Source organism: Pogoniulus pusillus, chromosome 15 (assembly GCF_015220805.1).
Source record: "Pogoniulus pusillus isolate bPogPus1 chromosome 15, bPogPus1.pri, whole genome shotgun sequence".
Taxonomy (NCBI): Eukaryota; Metazoa; Chordata; class Aves; order Piciformes; family Lybiidae; genus Pogoniulus; species Pogoniulus pusillus.
The window spans coordinates 27,771,992-27,792,367 of NC_087278.1; the positions used below are offsets into that span (position 1 = coordinate 27,771,992).

Sequence of the window (20,376 nt, forward strand, 5' to 3'; positions counted from 1 at the left end):
CTCTACAAGACCTAGCAACTTCCTTGAACTTCTCCTGGGACACCTCCCCTCTTTTCCAAAGGTGATACACTCTCTTTTTTATCTTCAATTCCTTCAGCAGCTCCCTGCCCATCCAGTCTGGCAGCCTCCCTCGTTGGCTCATCTTCCGGCTCAATGGCACAGCTGCTCCTGTGCCTGCAGGAGTTCTCTCTTGAAGCAGCTCCAACCTTCCTGGACCCCTTTGTTTCTAAGGGCTTTTTTCCAAGGAACTTTCTGAGTTAGTTCCTTAAATAGGCTGAAGTCTGCCCTTGGGCAGTCCTGTGTGGAGGTTCTGTTGATCCCCTCCTGGTTTCTCCATGTATTGCACACTCTATAATTTCATGGTCACTGGACCTCAGGCAGCCTCCAACCACCACATCCCCTACCAGCCCCTCTCTATTTGTGAGCAGCAGGTCAAGCAGGGCTGCCCCCCTGGTAGGCTCACGTAACAGCTGGGATAAGAAGTTGTCTTCCACACATTCCAGGAACCTTCTAGACTGCTTCTTCTCTGCAGTGGTTAAGTCCCAGCAGATGTCTGGTAGGTTAAAGTCGTCCACCAGAACAAGGGCAGGTGATCTTGAGGCAGCCTCCAGTTGTTTAAAGAGTAATAAATCAACCTCTTCCTCCTGGTTGGGTGGTCTATAACAGACTCCTACCAGGATGTCAGTCTTGTTGGCCTTCCCCTTAATTCTCACCCATAATGACTCAACTTGATCATCCTTGATTTCTACCTCCATGACATCCAGAGCATCCCTAATATACAGAGCCACTCCCCCACCTCTTCTCCCTTGCCTGTCTCTCCTGAAGAGTCTGTAGCCATTGATTACAGCACTCCAATCATGTGAGCCATCCCACCACATTTCAGTGATGGTGACAATATCATAGCTTTCCTCCAGCACCAGAGCTTCCAGCTCCTCTTGTTTGTGACCCATACTGCGTGCATTAGTGTACTGCACTTCAGCTGGGCTGCTGCTTTTACCCCTAGCTCTAGCCTACCGTCCTCAATTCCCTTTGATTTATCTCTGGTGCTGTCATGTTTAACCCCCTCCCCCTTCCATTCTAGTTTAAAGCCCTCTCAACAAGCCCAGCCAGCTCATGTGCCAGGGTGCTTCTCCCCTTCTGTGTCAGTTGTATCCCATCTGTTGCTTGCAGACCTGTGGCAAGATGAAGCTCCCCAAGATCAAAGAATCCAAAGTTATGTTGGAGGCAGCAGCCTCTGAGCCACTTGTTCATCAAATACACTTTTCTATTCCTCTCTCATTAGTCTCTTCCTCACTGGCACAAGTTGCAGCAGATACATAGTTTTTGAAATTAAGAAAGATGAATAAATAGGGTTCCTACAGATGCTAAGGAGACCTTCTATCTGGTATTAAGGAAATTCTAAGGAAAATACTTACTTGATTTTAGTGAATTTTAACTCTTCTAATCCACATATTGAACAGAAATCCTGCTATTGTCCAGAAATTGGACATGTGGTTGCATTTTGGTCCTATAAACTATTTCTACTTGCTAACACCTATTCCAGTTAATTAAGTGGAGTGATCAGTAAATGTGAACAGAGAGAAAGTGAGCAGGCTTCATTGCAATCATTGCACTGAACTGGGAAACACTGCTGTAGCTCACTGTGACTGCTGATTAAGTTAGCTGTGTAAAAATCCTTTTGAGCCATGTTACTGCACTTCATGTCTGTTAGGTTTTGATGGGAAAAAAGCAATTCCATATAGGGAAATATAGATTACAATTCTCTAATAGACCTGTTCCTGGTAGAGAAAGTCTTTTCAGACTCATATTCCAACATTTAAAAAAATACAATCCCAGGACCATTCTTCACTAATGGAACAATCCTAATTAATTGCCCTACCCATAGAACTTACTATTAGTATATACTGCTTCATCTCAAAAAATGTGATAGCTTGGCTAATGCAATTCCTCATGCTGTGGTGCTCCTTATCCCACAACCACTGTATTTCTGTGTTGCAGCATAAACACAATGTTCCATTTTTAGAAAGAGTTTGCCTGGGAGAAGATTTGAGCCTAATACAAGCTGAGGGCTCACACTGGCCTGTGACACAAACTGGAACAGAGATATGTGACATTTCACCAACATCATGTTTTTGTACAGTGGTGCAATGGTTTAGATGTTCAAATAATGCTGTACACAATTAGTCTATGAAAATTTAAGATGCTACTATCTCTTAAGAAATAACATTTCCATTTCACATGAAGAAAGAAAAACAAAATTTAAGGTATTTAAACCTAAATCTCTCCCTAAAAAGTAGCAGTGTTGAAGGAAGCAACGAATTACAAATCTAAATTTCAGACAAACAAGTATCCTAGCCAGTCACAACCATGTTACGTGGAACAGCCAAGAATAGAATCATAATCTCACATGTCCAAGTCCTGAGCAGTTGCAATTAAATCTTCTTACCTTGGTTTTAATAAGCATCTGGAGAAGCAGAGAAGTGTATTCATGGAGTCAAGACATTCCATTTGAAATGATAAATTCTGAATTGCAAAACCTTTTGGGAATATAAAATACTTTCATGGTAGAAAATCTTATGTAGAGGTTTGAGGAATAATATCAACTGTTCAGATAATCACACCTGACTTTTTCTCTTATATTCCTTTCACACCAGTATACAGAAGGTAAACTTACAAATTACCATGAATTTCAGACCTGTCACTGAAACTGCCACATTTTGCCATTCATTCAATTCAGTACTTTCTTAGAAAGAGGGACTAAATATGGGATTAAGATAAAACTATTCCACTTTTCCAGGCTCTTAGTTCATGAGAGTTAGGCTACAGAGATTTCAAAAGCAAACAGAAAGGCCAACAGAAACCTATGGAGAAAAAAAAAAAAACAAACAAAAAAAACCAAACCAACCAACCAAACCACAACAACAACAACCACTCACTACTAAATTATCTTCCCAAAATGTAGTTCGTATTCAGGTGTATATAAAAAATACCAATTTTGGGGACTTCATATGGAATTAAGTATGGACACTGAAGCTTTTGTAAGTTTTGGAGTCAGACAGTTTCCTTTGGGAATCATTGACTGGTGCTGAATCCCTGCATTTTACAAAGCAATTCTTCACGTTAGGAGGGGGAAAAAAGAAAAAGAAACAAAACAAAATCAAACCAAACACCCAAACCAGAAAACTATGCAAGCCAAAAGGAACTTTCAAAATTCTAGCACAACTTCTGTGCTTTTACAGACATTAACTATATCTGAAGATCCTAATTAACAAGATAAAGCATCTCTTTCTTTGTGCTATAAAACTATTCAGTCAGCTGCCTCTTGTCTGTTTACCTAGCATCTTCTTTTTATCTTGTATAAAAGCTTCTGTTATTTACTGAAGTCAATTAGCTTTATTTGCAAAGCCTACAGCTTCAGATAATGCAACAGTAATTTTCCCTACTCAGAAAATCTACTTGCTAAAAGCCTGCAACGATCTGAAGGACATTACCCACCTGAAGAAAAACACAGAACTAATTTCTGCCAAGCTAAATGTGAACAGATCTGTCACAGATCTCAAACACCACATTATGGATGGATTTCTGATACCATGAGAAATCCACTCACAGACTGTTGGGAAATCATCCTTTAGTGCATCCTGGAAGAATTGTGGTGAATTGTTTTCACAGTACTAAGAGCTTCTCAACACAACTTCCCCAACACAAGAAGGATGCAGATCTGATGGAATGGGTCCAAAGGAGGGCCACAAAAATGATCAGGGGACTGTAACACCTCTTCTGTAAGGATAGACTGAGGAAGACAGTAGGCTGAACATGAGTCAGCAGTGTGCCCAGGTGGCCAGGAAACCCAATGGCATCCTGGCCTGTATCAGTAGGACAAGGGAGGTTATTCTGCCCCTGTACTCAACACTGGTCAGGCCACACCTTGAGTACTGTGTCCAGTTCTGGGCTCTTCAATTCAAGAGAGATGTTGAGGTACTGGAACGTGTCCAGAGAAGGGCAACAAAGCTGGTGAGGGGCCTGGAACACAAACCCTATGAGGAGAGGCTGAGGGAGCTGGGGTTGTTTAGCCTGGAGAAGAGGAGGCTCTGGGGTGACCTCATTGCTGTCTACAACTACCTGAAGGGAGGCTGTAGCCAGGTGGGAGTCAGTCTCTTCTCCCAGGTGCTGTGGAGGGGGATTTCTCTATGCCTCCCTTATTAGTGGGAGGTGAGAAATTAATTTGAGGCGGTATTATTTTTTTATAAAAAGTATTTATTAAAATTAATATTTACACATTTGTGCCACCCCCAACCACTGAATAATAAGTTCTAGTGCAAGGTTATGAAAACAATTAGGATATGATATATTTACAGAGATTTGATTATTAACTGGAAATTATCATCAACTATAGACAGAGAGAGATTTCCCTCAGGCTTAATGCCTGCTTAACAACAATGCTGTCTGCCCAGCAGGGGCTGAAACTGTCTGCTCTAAGGCAGAGATAACTTATACTACAGAGGAGTTAAAGCTTATTTAGATGTGTTGCCATTAATTATTAATCCCCCTCTCCGGATTGTGTCACAGCATGTGCTCAGTGTGTCCAGGTCTTTGTGAGGCTGGAATCTTCCCAGCTTGCGAGGGGAATGATAAGTGTTCCCAGTCTCTGGGGTAAGCAGGTTTTCTCTAACCTTTTCTCCTGGTGTGGGATGGTCTCTGCCTCGACACTGCTGGTTTTCTGGATGCTGCGTGTCCAGGGATGGTCAGCTGGCAGGATTCCAGGAACAGGAGAAGGATTTGTCCATGCAGCTTCTGGCATGGTTCTTTCACAGCTAGCAGGCTGTGTTTGTGGGTGGCAGACAATTCCAAGGTCTGCTGTCCTGGTTCTCCAGGCTATAGCAGTGGGCATGCAGTGTGTGCCAGGCTGCTGGGAGACTGAGCTCCGTAGATAGATCGAGATAGCAGGCTGGTATGCATGGCTAGCTCTAGGCTTAGGGGGCTATCGGCTCCCCACATATGTATCAGGTGCAGGCACGAATGTGCTCTGCTTCTAAAGGTATGCAGACAGGTTAACTGCACCCTGAGATCAATGCACGAGGGCTGAGCCTCAGTGAGTATGTAAGTGAGGGCCAGATCCTATGTCCAGGCCTTGCAAGCAGGTCAGAGCTGCAATGTGGATCAGAGAGCTGAGTCTGAACAGCTAAGTCTGAACCTCTTAACACGTGGTGCTCCTTTGCACCCCTCTTTATGGACTCTGGGCTGAGATTTGTGGCCCTTTTGGCCATCCAAAGTGACCAATTAGGCTGGCAGTAAGCCAAACCTTACCTTAATAGGCAGACTCTGTTTGCCTGGACCCTCCCAAATATGGGGATCACCTGGGTGGACCCCAGGGATACACGGACTGGGGGTGTGTGTGTTACACAACCTGTTTACTACCATGGGTCCTGGCAGAAAAACATGTCCAGGCATGTAGAGGCATAGGGAGGCCTCAGTTTTGGGGCTGCAGCCCCTCCACCACACCAGGCCACCAGCAACAGAACAAGGGGACACAGACTCAAGCTGTGCCAGGGCAGGTTCAGGCTGGATGTCAGGAGGAATTTTTTCACACAGAGTGATTGGCATTGGAATGGGCTGCCCAGAGAGGTGGTGGAGTTGCTGTCCCTGAAGGTGTTCAAGAAAAGGCTGGATGAGGCACTTAGTGCCATGGTCTAGTTGATTGGATAGGGCTGGGTGCTAGGTTGGACTGGATGATCTTGGAGGTCTCTTCCAACCTGGTTAATTCTATGATGGGGTTGTTCAGCCCAGAGAAGACCCTGAGAAGACCTAATAAAGGCACTGAGGTATCCAAAGGGGACCAAAGATAAGGCTGCAGAGGTACTGTTTACAAATGTCTAAGAAGAAATGTCTTCAGCAGGCTAACTTGGCATTCAAATGCTAGGCATCATCCACTTTAGACAATGCTTTATGTAAGCACAAAACAAAACCATATCCTGTTTTCTGTGTTCCCACAATCTTGAATTACTTAGGTTTCTGGCACAAAATTGTGGCTTTCTTCAGCACAGACAGCCCCTTGGGCCAACTTGATTCCTTTGAAATATTATTAATTATAGTTTATGAAATTGTAAACATAATTTTATTTCACATAAATGTTTGTGATGTTCCCTAGAATGAATTCAGGTTATTTTATTTGTCATTGACTGGTCCTGTTTTTTCCTACATTTATAAAGTTCACAGAGACTGCAAATAATTTTTACAATGCATCTCGGAAATCAGTACCTGTATTCCTACCAGAATTCCCATATACACCCCCCCAGTATAACAGTTTCTAAACAATGTATCCCTTTCTAGTGACTGCAGCTAATCCTCAGAAACAGAGCCAGAGGGAGCAATGGACTCACAAATTAGACTTCAGCATAAGCCAGCTGTTGTTTTTTTCCAGCATTATTCACTTTATCACCATCTGTCCCACCTGCTAACATATTTTTTCCCTCACACAGACCCTCCATTATAACAAGCCACCATTCTGGCTGACATAAAAGTATTGATGGAAAGGAAACTGGATTAAATCCAGCTTTCTGCCACCCAATATTTGGACTCATGATAAGGCATAAGGCACCTGCTTAACTGCCAGTATAACTAGACCTACCTTAAGTCTACCTTAGCTTATGTTCAGTTCATGTATTACCCAAACACTATCAGAATTCACTGCCACTGTGGCTTCCTTCTGGACTACCTAAGTGGGGTCCTCAAACTACGGTCCGCGGGCCCCCCAGGGTCCTCAATCCAGCCTGCCGGTATTTACAGAAGCCCCCCGCCCCGCCCGGGGACTGGGGGCGAAACCAGCAGCCGCTTCCTGCCACTCAATCCGCTCGCCGGCCTCCGCAGCCCGCAAGCACCCGCCGGGACTAGGCTGGAACCAGCGCCTCGTCCTCGACCTGCCCCCCCACCATGGGGCGCCTCTCGGCTACAAACCGCGCCAGCGCCGCCCGGTCCTCCTCCTCCTTTTTCTCATCGGCACTCGAAGAAAGCAATAATGTTCATGATTCTGAAGAACTTCTAATTTTCATTGGTGGGACAAATGATTCTTTCGAAGTCACAGAGGAACTTGCTACACTGAAAAGCATCAAAGGAACAACTACAGGAGAGGATATCTATGAGAAAGTTTGCCAAACTATGAACCATTTGTAGCTGGACTGGGGTAAACTATGCAGTGCGACAACTGATGGTGCTCCTAGCATGGTGGGGTCCGTGAAAGGAGTGGTTGCAGCATTAACAAAGATGGACAAACACAACCATTCACATCCAATAGCCATACACTGCATCATCCCCCAACAAGCACTGTGTTGTAAATCACCGAAGCTGGACTCTGTCGTGAAAATTGTGGTTTCTTGTGTTTTAACTTCATTAGAGCTCATGCACTAAACCACAGCCAGTTTCAGGAATTTCTGTCTCAGCTAAATGTTGCCTACTAAGATATTCTGTACCACACAGAAGTCCACTGGCTGAGTTGAGGGAGAGTTTTGAAATGATTTTATGACTTACTTCTACAGGTGTCTAAAAACAAAGAAGTACCAGAGCTCAAGGATGCAGAATGGAAATGGCACCTTGCGTTTCTGACAGATGTAACAGAGCTAATCAACAATTTCAATGTCCAACTTGAAGGAAAGGGGCAGCTCATCTGTGATATATATTCACATGTGAAAGCATTTCAAGTCAAATTAGACCTGCTCATTAACCAAGTAAAGGAGGAAAAATTCTGCCATCTCCCCACAACTCAAAACCTGTCTGCAATAAAAACAGCAGTTGCATTCCCAAACAAAACATGTATGGATGTACTAAAAATGTTGTGAAAGGAGTTTCAAATTAGATTTAAAGAGATTCATCTCCATGAACAGGACATACAGCTTTTCCAGAACCCGTTTTCTGTTGACTTTAAAACTGTTGATCTGATTTACTAAATGGAATTGGCTGAACTACAGACTTGTGACTCGCTGAAAGATGTATTCAAATCAAGCAGCCTTACTAATTTCTATGCATGTCTCCCCTCCGAGACATATCATAACCTCAGGAACTATGCACTCAAAATCACAGCCATCTTTGGCAGCATCTATGCCTGTGAGCAGACTTTTTCTCAAATGAAACATCTGAAATCTCCAATCAGATCCAGACTGACTGATGAACACTTGCATCACTTGCTACGACTAGCAGTGACAAATATGGAACCTAACATTGACCATCTCATTAGCCAAAAGCAGGACCATAGTTCACATTGGAATATTATTGGTTTTTTGTTGATTACAATTGTTCTTAATTTTAAATACTGCATTATTTTTCCTGTTCTTTGTGCACTACTATAAATAAAATATGTGTAGTGTGCATAGGAATTCATTCATTTTTTTTCAAACTATAGTCCAGCCCCTGACAGTGTCTGAGGGACGGTGAACCAGCCCCCTGTTTAAAAAGTTTGAGGACCCCTGACCTAAGTCAGTGAGTGGAAGGACATAGTACGGTGTGCTTACATGAGTCTCCTCTCTGTAACACAATTTTTGTTTTCCAAGGCACTAACACCGTACTGAATGAATATACTGAGATCTGCCTTGTCTGCTTATTAAAGGTGAATTCACAAAAGAACTCTGCACTCCATACTTGTGAATTCTTGGAGTTTCAAAACTGGCTGCATTCCTGGTTTTGTCAACATTTCCAAATCAGACCTTCTGGCTGAAAAGTCATCCTAAATCCTCCCTCTTGGGCAGAATTGCCAGAGAGACACAACACAAAGAAATGAGGAAGAGAAGAACTGGGAAGGGCTAAAGAAAAAAAGACATGTTGCTACATGGTGAAATTCTGCAGTCATATACTCTCCAGAATTCTTTGCTATTTTCAATGAGACCAGCATTAGAGTAAATTTGATCAAGGAGTCTAACACATTTTATGCATCATTTATTTTTCATATCTTCTTGAAATCTGACAACTAAGAGGGAAATAACTCCTTAAGCATAATTCAGAGGACCACATAGCAGTGACATTGCCCAAAAAAAATCAGGAAGAACACAACAGTGACAAAGTGTATCATAATTTAATCTCATTTACTGCTGGCAATAGTCAGCAATAACAAGAAAGGAACTGCTGAAAAAGCACAAATGAAGTAACTTTTTTCCAGGTACTATTTTTAAAGATCTGCAGATTGTAAAACAATGAAGAAGAGGGTGAGAAACAATTACAGATGTGTGTCATAAGGAATAAAGGCAAAAAATGTGCACATGAGACAGAAAAAAAAAAAAGGGAATGAAGACAGAATGAAGGTAGAATTCCAAGAAGCAAATGCTGATAGACTTTACATTTCCAACAGAGAATTAAAAGTTGACATCTGTGTCCATACAGTGTTCAAAATGAGCACTTCGTTACCAGTACTGCATTCAGGCAGGAGGTGGGAGAAGTGATACTTTAACTGAGCTCAGTTCTAAGTAGATTAAAATTAAAAAAGAAGGATTCAACTTCATGTCAGTTCCTGGCAGCTGCTCAGCATTCCTTATAATCATTGCCCTGTTTGTTTGTTGAGTGCTGATAATATGCCAAAACTGTGGTGTGCTTTGGAGTCCTGAGCTCTACCACTTTGAGATCAGATGGAAAAATCTACTTTTGAACACTAATCATATTGCTGAAGTTTAACAAATAGTAGTGTTACATAGACTCAAGAAAAACAAAGCTAGTATCTGAAACTGTAATAAAAGACACCTCTTGTAACATATTTAATTTCCAGATTGAAAAATCTCTGCATTTTCAGCAAATGCAATGTATAGAATTATGACACTCAAGTGTGTCAGTAGTTATGAACACTCACACAGCAAGCACCATCACATTATGGAGGCTGTCTGGCATCCTCTACTGAAATGCCTCAAACTCTTGTCTTTTAGCAAACAACATACCTTGAAAGATTCTGTTGTATGCTTTGCTGTTTCTCCCAAACATCCTCCAGTTGTGCACTCATTCTGACAGCCCTAGAAAAACAAAAAACCCAGAGGAAGTAAAATTTAATGCATGCTGCAGAAAAGTTGATGCATATTCAGTTAATTCTCTTTTAGGACAGGTTGTATTGAACAATCACTCAGACTTCATCATCAGTAAATACATTAGCAAGAATTTGTTGATAGCTTCTTAGCACATGCATTATTAGCAGTTGCATTACTGTGCGCAATGGTACTTCAGGGTTTTATAGGACAAGGAGCATCCTAGATTAGATTATAGCTCTGAAGCACAGAAGGGTATGGACTGCACCACAAGTCTTCCTTTCAAAGCTGAATACATAGATTGTATTTTCACACATCCAATCCCAGCTTCTCTACTAAAGTATCCACCTTACAGCTTTGCTTTTGCCTTTTTTTCAGAGAAGCCTGACTAGGCAGAATGGAAGAAAAAGATAATTGTTTTCTTAAATAATTATATTAAGACAATAATGATGAATGCCCATCTATGTAAATACACAATTAGACTGTTTTGAACCATTTACTCTGTTGAACTTCAGGGTTCTGACACTGACCATGCTAGAAAGGAACTGAAAGAAATCCATTTAGCAATAGAAGGTTAACAGACTGGTGCAAGCCATCTACTTAAAAGTAGCAAGATCCCCAGCTTCAACAGCATCAAGTTATCATCTCTGTGGACCCTCCTGCAATATAGGTATTTCCTTGCTAGTAGGCAGTAAACACACTCAACAAACACAGAGCAAAGAAGACAAACACAACCCTTACAAAATCTCTAATTTCAAAGCAGACCTCAAGAAAAAGATGGAAAAGTGAAATAGGGGCAAAGGTTTGGGAAGGGGCAGGAGGTGCTACGAGCAAAAGTGTCTTGGGACAGGCGATTAAGAGGATGGCTAGGGGGACACACTACAGGAAGCATAACCGGCAAGACAGGAGGGATAGCAAAAGGGATGACTAGCTGTTGAGATGAGGCCAGGGATGGTAGGCATGGGGAAGTAGTAAGGGTGGCCACAGGGGCACTCTGAAGCCGTGATGGAAAGACAAAGGCACTATGGGATGTTTTGCAAGGAATGATAGGCAAGGAGCTTTCAACCCTACAAGCGGAAAACCCTATCAGGAGCATAAACCAACTGCTCACTACCTGGTGACTGCCTCTCACCCTGCTACTCCTCAGCCTTGCTGCATTTTGGGTGGGAAGTCCCAGCACATGTGAGAGAGCCCCAGGTCAAAGGAAAGAGGTGCACAGGGAACACTTCATGGCCAGCCTCTGAGATCTCTGCCCCAAGCTGTTAATCAGGACGCCACCCTCATCTGACAAGAAAGACACTGTGTACAGTGGGTGGCAGTGCCAGGGAGTCACCACCCACCACAGGACTGCAGCAGCCACCACACAGTCCAGTACTGGGATAGCACAGCTCACAGGCTGTGATGCATTACATGCACAAGGCAAACTGCATTATTTTTTTCTTCCCTCTTTGCAAATCTTGGGATACAGTAGATGTAAATAGAGACAGTACGTGAGAAAAAAAAAGAAAGAAAAAAAAAGTGGTACAGTCAGTGGGCCTTTATTGGATAACAGGCTTATTACCAACAGAAGAAAAAGCAAATTTCCACTCACAGCAGATCACACATCCTTTCCCTTCCCCACAGGCCCCAGAGAGGCTATAACATACCTCCTGCTTTTTCTTATCAGCAGTTTTAACCCTTCTGCTCCTTTTTTTCCCCTAAGCCTCTACAATGACCTATACAATTTCAGCTATAGATTCCTTCCTAGCAGCTACAGGAGAATGTGCAGAGAGAAATCCTAAACCTCTTTACAATGTGTCAATATGCTTTATCCTAAAACCTTACTAAAAATATAGTTTATGTACCTTAATGCTTAAAGTTTAACTCCAGAAAGACAAGTATTTTTGAGAATAGTGTTCAAAAGCATTCCTTGTCAGACTCTAGCAGAACCAGAGTGTTACCCGAACCAAAGGAACAGTCTGAACTACGTATTGGACAACAGGTCCTTGCTTTCCCTGCAATGCTTCAAATATTTTCAAATGCAGTGGTAAAATACCAGAACACCTCATCATGCCATCAATTTGTAATAGTTGAGTATTCCTCAAATTAATTAAGCCAACTGATTTTTCTATGCACTGAGGTGAATAAGGACAGAGAATGTGCTGGTTAGCAGCTAACAGGATGGTAACTGGCAGTTGTGCAGCAAGAATTTCTTAAGGAACTGCAGCTCCACTGACGGTTTTTGTCTAATATCTATTATACAAAAAATGGATTTTCACAGATTCATAGACTGGTTTGGGTTGTAAGGAACCTTGAAGTGTATCTAGTTACAACCACCCACCATGGGCAGGACACCTTCCACTAGACCACATTGCTCAAAGCCTTATCCAACCTGGCCTTGAATAGCTCCTGGGGGGGAGCATCCACAACCTCCCTGAGCAACCTGTTTCAGTGTTTCACCACTCTCTCTGCAAAGAATTTCTTCCTATTTTCCAGTCTAAATCTGCCCTAAAAAGTACCTTCACAGCTTTCTTGTAGGCCTCCTTCAGGTACTGGAAGGCTGCTACTGGAAGGTCTCCCTGAAGCGTTCTCTTCTCCATGCCAAACGACCCCAGATCCCTCAGCTTGTCCCCATAGGTGAGGTTCTCCAGGCCTCTGATCATCTTTGTGACCCTCCTCCAACATTCAATGTCCCTCTTGTGCTGGAGACACCAGAACTGGATGCAGTACTCCAGGTGGAGTGTCATGAGAGCAGAGCAGAGGAGCAGAATCACCTCCCTCATCCTGCTGGTCACACTTCTTTTGATGCAGCCCAGAACATGGCTGTTTTCTGGGCTGCCAGTGACTGTTACTGGCTCACGTTGAGTTTTTTTGTCAAATGATATTTTCTAATAATAATTACCACTGACAGCAAATACTAACAAATACTCAACCATTATGTTCCAGTTTCTTCCCATCTCTGCTTTACTGTCCTAAAGCAGGCCTTGGCCTCAACACAGCAGGGAGGGAAGCTGGATAAAGTTTAATACTCTCTTTCATGATCTTCAAAAAGATACAAAACTTGTATGTGAATTCCAAACATGGACCACCTACAAGAACAGCCCCTAGGGGGTCGACCATGTTGCCCTTCAGTTCAAGGTTCCCATTGAAGTCAGTGAAATCAGCAAACCATTTTTGGGGCTTGAGCCCCACGTTTTACGGACTTAACTCATATTTAAAGCTGGCAGCTATCTGCCTTTGTTAAGCACACCAAGATTATACTGAGTTAATCCCTTGGCACTAGACAGACATACCACAATTACTTTCTAATTGATGGACTCCTATTTTAATGGCTCCATGGCTTTTAAATCTGAGACATTGTTCAATGCAATAGGAAAAATTACTCCATGGTTTAGTGCCAACATTGCCAAGGGAGATATGCAAAGCATAAATTTACCCTTTGTATTTAATAACATGGTCATTTAAAACTGCATCCATTAAAACACTGATATTATCCAAAATATACCTTCGAGCCATGGGGTTGATACCTCCTCCAAAGTCTCTCAAGTCTGTATCAAGTTGCTATGCAATTACAAGCAGAGCAGTATTTCCTATGTGGTGGTATAAAGATAATAACATTTTCTTTGTGGTATATGCGACTGCTTCTTCTGGTTTGGAAATAGGGCATCATTTCACATTCTTCTTTCCACAATATTGAGAAGATACACAGATTTTATCATTATTGTAAAGTCTAAATGAGAAAAAAAGAAATTTAAAACTTACACTAGATGTTGGTAAACCGATGAGGTTTGTATGTCATTCATAGAATCATAGAATCAACCAGGTTGGAAGCGACCTCCAAGATCATCCAGTCCAATCTACCACCCAGCCCCATCCAATCAACTAGACCATGGCACTAAGTGCCTCATCCAGCCTTTTTCTGAACACTTCCAGGGACAGTGACTCCATCACCTCTCTTGGCAGCCCATTCCAATGCCAATCACTCTCTCTGTGAAAAACTTCCTCCTGACATCCAGCCTATACCTCCCCTGGCACAACTTGAGTCTGTGTCCCTCTGTTCTGTTGCTGGTGGTTTGGGAGAAGAGAATGACCCCCACCTGGCTACAGCGTCCCTTCAGGTAGTTGTAGGCAGCAATGAAGCCACCCCTGAGCCTCCTCTTCTCCAGGCTAAACAACCTCAGCTCCCTCAGCTTCTCCTCACAGGGCTGTGTTCCAGGCCCCTCACCAGCTTTGCTGCCCTTTCTCTGGACACATTCCAGTATCTCAACATCTCTCTTGAATTGAAGAGCCCAAAACTGGACACAGTACTCAAGGTGTGGCCTGACCAGTGTTGAGTACAGGGGGAGAATAACCTCCCTGGTCCTGCTGGCCACACTGTTCCTAATAGCACCACTGAGAAAAACTACTGAAATAAAGAACTGGTTATGAGTACTTCTGTCTTCACTTCTGTAGAAGATCTCAATGCTATAATCATCACTGCGAATTCTTTATCATCTACAAAAAGTAATCACAATACACTCAATTGGATACTAGTGCTACCTCACATTAGTACTTTCAGTCTAATTCTTATATAAAGCAAGCCTCAGACAGGGTAACCTCTTCCCAACAGGCAAGGGACCACTGTATGTAATATCAACTCTGGACATTTTCTGCTTAATGGCTGTCATCTGCACTTCTGCAAGAGCATTCCCAAACTTGAACATTCAGCTCCTGCATTTTGTCCTCAGACTGCATTACTAATGCATTTCAACATCTTTTAGCATCACAATGTTCCAATCAAAATCTCTTTGGCTTTTCCTGATGTCTTTGGCACACCTCTCTGACTGCTCCTCTGTCAAGGGTACTGAACTGCAAGAGAATCATAAATCAGTCAGAGTTGGAAGGGACCACAAAGATCATCTAGTTCCAACCCCCCTGCCATGCCCAGAGACACCCTACCCTAAATCAGGCTGGCCAGAGCCCCATCCAGCCCGGTCTTAAACACCTCCAGGGATGAGACCTCAACCACCAGCCTCTCACCACTCTTCATGCTGAAGAACTTCCTCCTCACGGCCAGCCTGAACCTACCCATCTCCAGCTTCGCTCCATTCCCCCTAGTCCTGTCACTCCCTGACACCCTGAAAAGTCCTTCCCCAGCTCTTTTGTAGGCCCCCTTCAGATATTGGAAGTCCACATTAAGGTCACCTTGGAGCCTCCTCTTCTCCAGACTGAACAGCCCCAACTCTTTCAGTCTGTCCTCATTAGGACAGCTGCTCCAGCCCTCTGATCAACCCAATGGCCCTTCTCTGGACATGTGTCAGCACGTCCACATCCTTCTTGTAATGGGGGCTCCAGAACTGGATGCAGTACTCCAGGTGGGGTCTCACCAGGGCAGAATAGAGGGGGAGAATCACCTCCTTTGACCTGCTGGCCACACTTCTCCTGATGCAGCCCAGGCTCTGCTTGGCCCTCTGGGCTGCAAGTGCACACTGCTGGCTCGTGTTGAGCTTCTCGTCCACCAGCACCCTCAAGTCCCTCTCCTCAGGGCTGCTCTCCAGTCAGACACTGCCCAGCCTGGATTTGTGCTTGGGATTGCCTTGACCCAGATGCAGGACCTTGCACTTGGTCTTGTTGAACCTCATGAGGTTGGCTTGTGCCCACCTCTCCAGCCTGTCCAGGTCTCTCTGGATGGCATCTCTGCCCCCTACCGTATCTGCTGCACCACACAGCTTGGTGTGGTCAGCAAACCTGCTGAGGGTGCACTCAGTGCCACTGTCCATGTCACTGACAAAGATGTTAAACAAGACTGGTCCCAGGACTGATCCCTGAGGGACTCCACTTGTCACTGACTTCCACTTGGACATGGACCCATTGACAGCCACTCTTTGGGTGCGGCCATCAAGCCAGTTCTTTATCCATCTAGTGGTCCACCCATCAAACCCCATGTTTCACCAGCCTGGAGACCAGGATGTGCTCAGGTCCAGGTAAATGACATCAGTTGCTCACCCCTCATCTATTAATATTGTGACCTGTTCATAGGAGGCCACCAGCTTTGTCAGGCATGATTTCCCCTTGGCGAAGCCATGCTGGTTGTAGCCAACCACCTCTTCACTATTCTTCTGTCTCAGTAGTGCCTCCAGGAGGATCTGCTCCATGATCTTACTGGGCACAGAGGTGAGACTGACTAGCCTGGAGTTCCCTGGCTCCTCCTTCCTACCTTTTCTGAAAATGGGAGTTATGTTTCCCTTTTTCCAGTCAGTGGGGACTTCACCAGGCTGCCAGGACTTTTGGAATATAATAGGGAGGGATTTAGCAAGCTCATCTGCCAGTTCCCTCAGCATCTGTGGGTGTATCCCATCGGGTCCTATGGACTTGAACACTTTCCAGTTCTTAAGGCGATAATGAACCTGATTTTCACTTACAATGGGCAGCTCTTCCTTCCAGTCCCTGCCATTATCTTCCATGGCTCCAGGAGTGTGGCTAGTGGCTTTTGCAGTGAAGTCTGAGGTAAAGAAGTCGTTGAGAACCTCAGCCTCTTCCATGTCACTTGTGAGCATTTCACTTGTTCCCCTTCTGAGGGGGCTCACAACTGTGCTATTGCCATTTTGCCACGCCCATTACACTCAGCTTTTAAGCCATCATCCTGCAAGTATCAGCTTCTTCAAAACAGAGAATCTACCTCTCTGTGCGATCATATCACTCATCCTTCAGCTGAATGAACCATCTCCCCCCTAAACTCCTAGATTCCCTGGATTATCTGAGTCTCTTTGTTTTCCCCTGTGCCCCTCAGATTTGGTGACTTCAGAAAGACACTGGTAGCACCAATGTCTTTATTCTCATTCTCTGTTCTATAAACTGATCCATTGCCAAACTGCTGTCCTTAGATTTTAGCTACTCCATTATCCCACAGCCTCATCCTCATAAAATAGGAACTGAAGATTATCAGAAGATGTATCACTGTAAACTTTGAGTGCAAACTGCATTTCTATAACCTATGGTGCATGACGTAATTCAGTTTTTACAATGGCATTAATTTTCAAAACAATCCAGCAAACAAACACACAAAAAACACCAAACAATTGCAGTTACCCTCTGCACCACATAGTCTGCCATAGTTTTTCAAAAAAATGTAATTCTTCAATCAGCTCTGTGCTCACTTTAAATTTCCCTGATGCTTAATAGCTCTTCTCATCACTATGCCACATATGCCACAAAATGCCACATATTCTGTTTATTGCTACAGTCATCTAAAACATTTCCATAACTTCAAACTAGTTTTCACCTTCTCCTAGGAAATGTTAATACAATTTGGCAGCTACACCACACAAAAGATGAGTTTGCAGAAAAAGAAGCCCACAACAGAAAACCCAAAGATGTTCATAGCTTTAAAAAAAAAAAAAAAAAGCATCTATCAACTGTCACACAGAGAGAAATTATGAATACTGCTGTAGGGCTGGGTCATATAATACCTATTTTACTACCAACTGAAATATTTACTTAAGATTTATAAAAATACTTGCAGATCTCAGGAAGCTCATTTACAGAATCTAAGAGCCCAGCATGTTTACCTCAGCTGCATCTTATAAAAATATTTTAATGTTGTCTTTGTATAGTATGAATATGAACATGAACATACGCCTGTATGTGTTAGCACACAAGTGGCACCAAGTGCATTCACTGGCCTGGGGCATTTGCATGACAGCATGGCACACCTTACCCACACAACTTCTTTTAAATCTGCTTTTTTCAAAATGAACACGTAAGGAGCAAGACTAATTCTTAAATTGGATTTCCAACTGCTTCTCAAGCCAAAAAGAGATCTTTGAGGTGTCTTTGTTAAGTTGGAGGAGTTTTCATACATTGGCTTGCGATTCAATGATGAATACAAACAACATGCAGCATAAATAGCACAAACTTTAGAGCATCTGCAATGATAAACTTGAATAATACAGATCAGCATGGGGGGGGGGGGGGGGAAATAACAACAAAACAACCAACAAACCAAACAAAACCAGAACAACAGAACAAGCAAATAAAAATAAACAAACAACACATCAAAAATATCCCGGCATTTAAAAAAAAAAACAAAACAAAAAAACCACCAAACTGTATTTTAGAAAAGGAAAAACAACTCCCCCAAAAAGGGGCAATTGGCATATGGAGTCTCACTGCTTTGCTTTTTATTTAGCTAACCAAGGATTCTCTGCACTTCCAATATACTTCTTTGAGACTGCTCCTGCCTAACATATATGTGCCCTGATGCCTTATCTGCTGGGCATTATCACCTTACTATGGCTGCTTGTTCAACCTTCAGCAAGCACTAATGGTTATTAAAAAGAGCAAGGCAGCATAACTAACAGTATACAATGAAGAAAGGTGACTATCATGGCAGAAAAAGCAAGGTTCCATATTGTTCAATGATAATTTTTCATCAGAGGTAAAGCATCAGGGTTTAGACCATAGGAGAGTTTCTTCAGGGAAGCTGCATAGCATAAAGTTAGGATTATCATTAAATTAGCCCAACAGAGTGTGAAAGTACTTATCCTCTGGCTTAAAATGTTTATTTGGATTAATTTAAAGCAATTCGAGTTAGAATAAAACCAAAATATGCTCCTCTTAAAGCAAGTATCACTGATTTTATTATGTTTAAATAAAAGACAATTCTGACTACATGAGCGCAACTAAGTAGTTAAAAAAACCCTTGAAACAGAGAACAGAAAGAAATGGAAATACTCAGCTAGTCTATCCAAGATTAATATTTACTAACATTTATAGCTGTATCTCAATTCTAAAACCAGACAAAGTTGGTTTTTACAAAACTAAATAGATGCAGGACAACGTTGCCAGAGTAAAAGCACTGCAGTCAGCACTCAGGTGAAAAACCTCTCCATGGAAACCATGGCAATATTTTGACTTGGTGCTTAAATTAATATTTGAGCCAGTTTGGTAATGCCTAACCTGTTATACAAGAAAGTTTGCATCAGTTCATCTGAAAGGTAGCAAGGCCAGGCAAGGTGAAGGATAACTATTTCTGAAATACAAAAAAAAACAAAAACACAAAACCCCACATGTGCTTTACAAATTAGATTATCAGGAAGGGTCCACCAGAAACAGAAAACAGATTTGTTGTAACTAACTCTAAAGAGATCTGACCAAGGATCTATTCAGCTTCATGCTGCAATTATTTTGTAGAAAATATACAATGTGATCTTTGAATTACACTCTTGAAACATAGAATCACAGAACAGCTCAGGTTGAAAGAGACCTTGGAGATTATCTAATCCAACCTCCTTGCCATGGGCAATGATGCTTCTCAACTAGACCACATTGCTCAAGCCCCCATCCAACCTGGCCTTGTACATACTCAGGGAAGGGGCATCTACAACCTCTCTGGACAATCTAGTGTCATCCTTGTAGTGAAGAATTTTTTCCTGAGATGCAATTTAAACCTATTCTCCTTCAATTTAAATCTATTTCCCTTTGTCCTGTCAGTGGACACTCTTGTAAAAAGTACCTCTCCAGCCTTCCTGTAGGTTCCCTCCAGGTACTGAAAGGCAGTTATAAGGTCACCCCTCCAGGCTGAACAATTCCAGTTCCCTTAGCCTATCCTCATAGCAGAAGTGTTTCAGCCCCTGGATCATCTTTGTGGCCCTCCTCCAGACGCATTCCAACAGATCTAAGTCATTCTTACGGTGGGCATACCAGAACTGGACACAGCATTTCAGATAGGGTTTCACAGAAGCAAAGTAAAGGAGAATCACTTCTCTTGATCTGCTGGCCACATTCCTTCTGATGCATCTTGGGATACAGTTGGCCTTCTGGGCTGCATAAGCACACTGCCAGCTCATGCTGAGCTTGTCATCTATCAACAGCCCCAAGTCGTTCTCTTCAGGGCTCCTCTCTGCACCCAGTTCATATTTGTGCCTGGGATTGGATAACCCAGATGTAGGACTCTGCACTTTGACTTGTTGAACTTCACACAGTTTGCAGTGGCCCATTTTTCCAGCCTGTCAAGGTCCCTTTGGATGGCATCCCTTCCCTCAAGTAAGTCCATCACACCACACAGCTTGGTGTCATTGGCTGGAATCTAAGGTGTGATCCCTCCCAACTGAAAGACTGAAAATCTACCACCACCCCATCCAATACAGCTGTACTTCTCTGTGTGGCATCCTTTTATTAAATAATTTGTTCTTAGTGCATTTCTTGCACAAGTGCACAATCTTCCTGCTTTCTTTACAGAAATAGTCAAATGCTCTAAAGAAATCCTCTTCAGAAATGACCTCCAAATGCAATGGTGCTTTGACCTTGATTTCTAAGATCACTGCTAATGCTGTTGTTGTTTGTGTTAATTTTTATGACCCTTTTGTTGCTCTGTCAGTCCCCCGTGCCATTTCTGTCCTTCCCCTCTTGCACAGTTTACCGACTCTGCTTC

The 20,376-nt window shown here is 42.9% G+C and overlaps 1 protein-coding gene across 3 annotated transcripts in view; it reads right to left on the reverse strand.

Annotated features, from left to right (window-relative positions):
• Positions 1-20,376, reverse strand: part of BCAT1 (branched chain amino acid transaminase 1) — a 71,958-nt gene that overhangs the window by 41,318 nt on the left and 10,264 nt on the right. For all 3 annotated transcript variants that reach the window (XM_064155984.1, XM_064155983.1, XM_064155985.1), the window contains exon 2: positions 9,906-9,977. In XM_064155984.1, the coding sequence (XP_064012054.1) occupies positions 9,906-9,977 (72 nt within the window). The remainder of the gene's footprint in view (positions 1-9,905; positions 9,978-20,376) is intronic.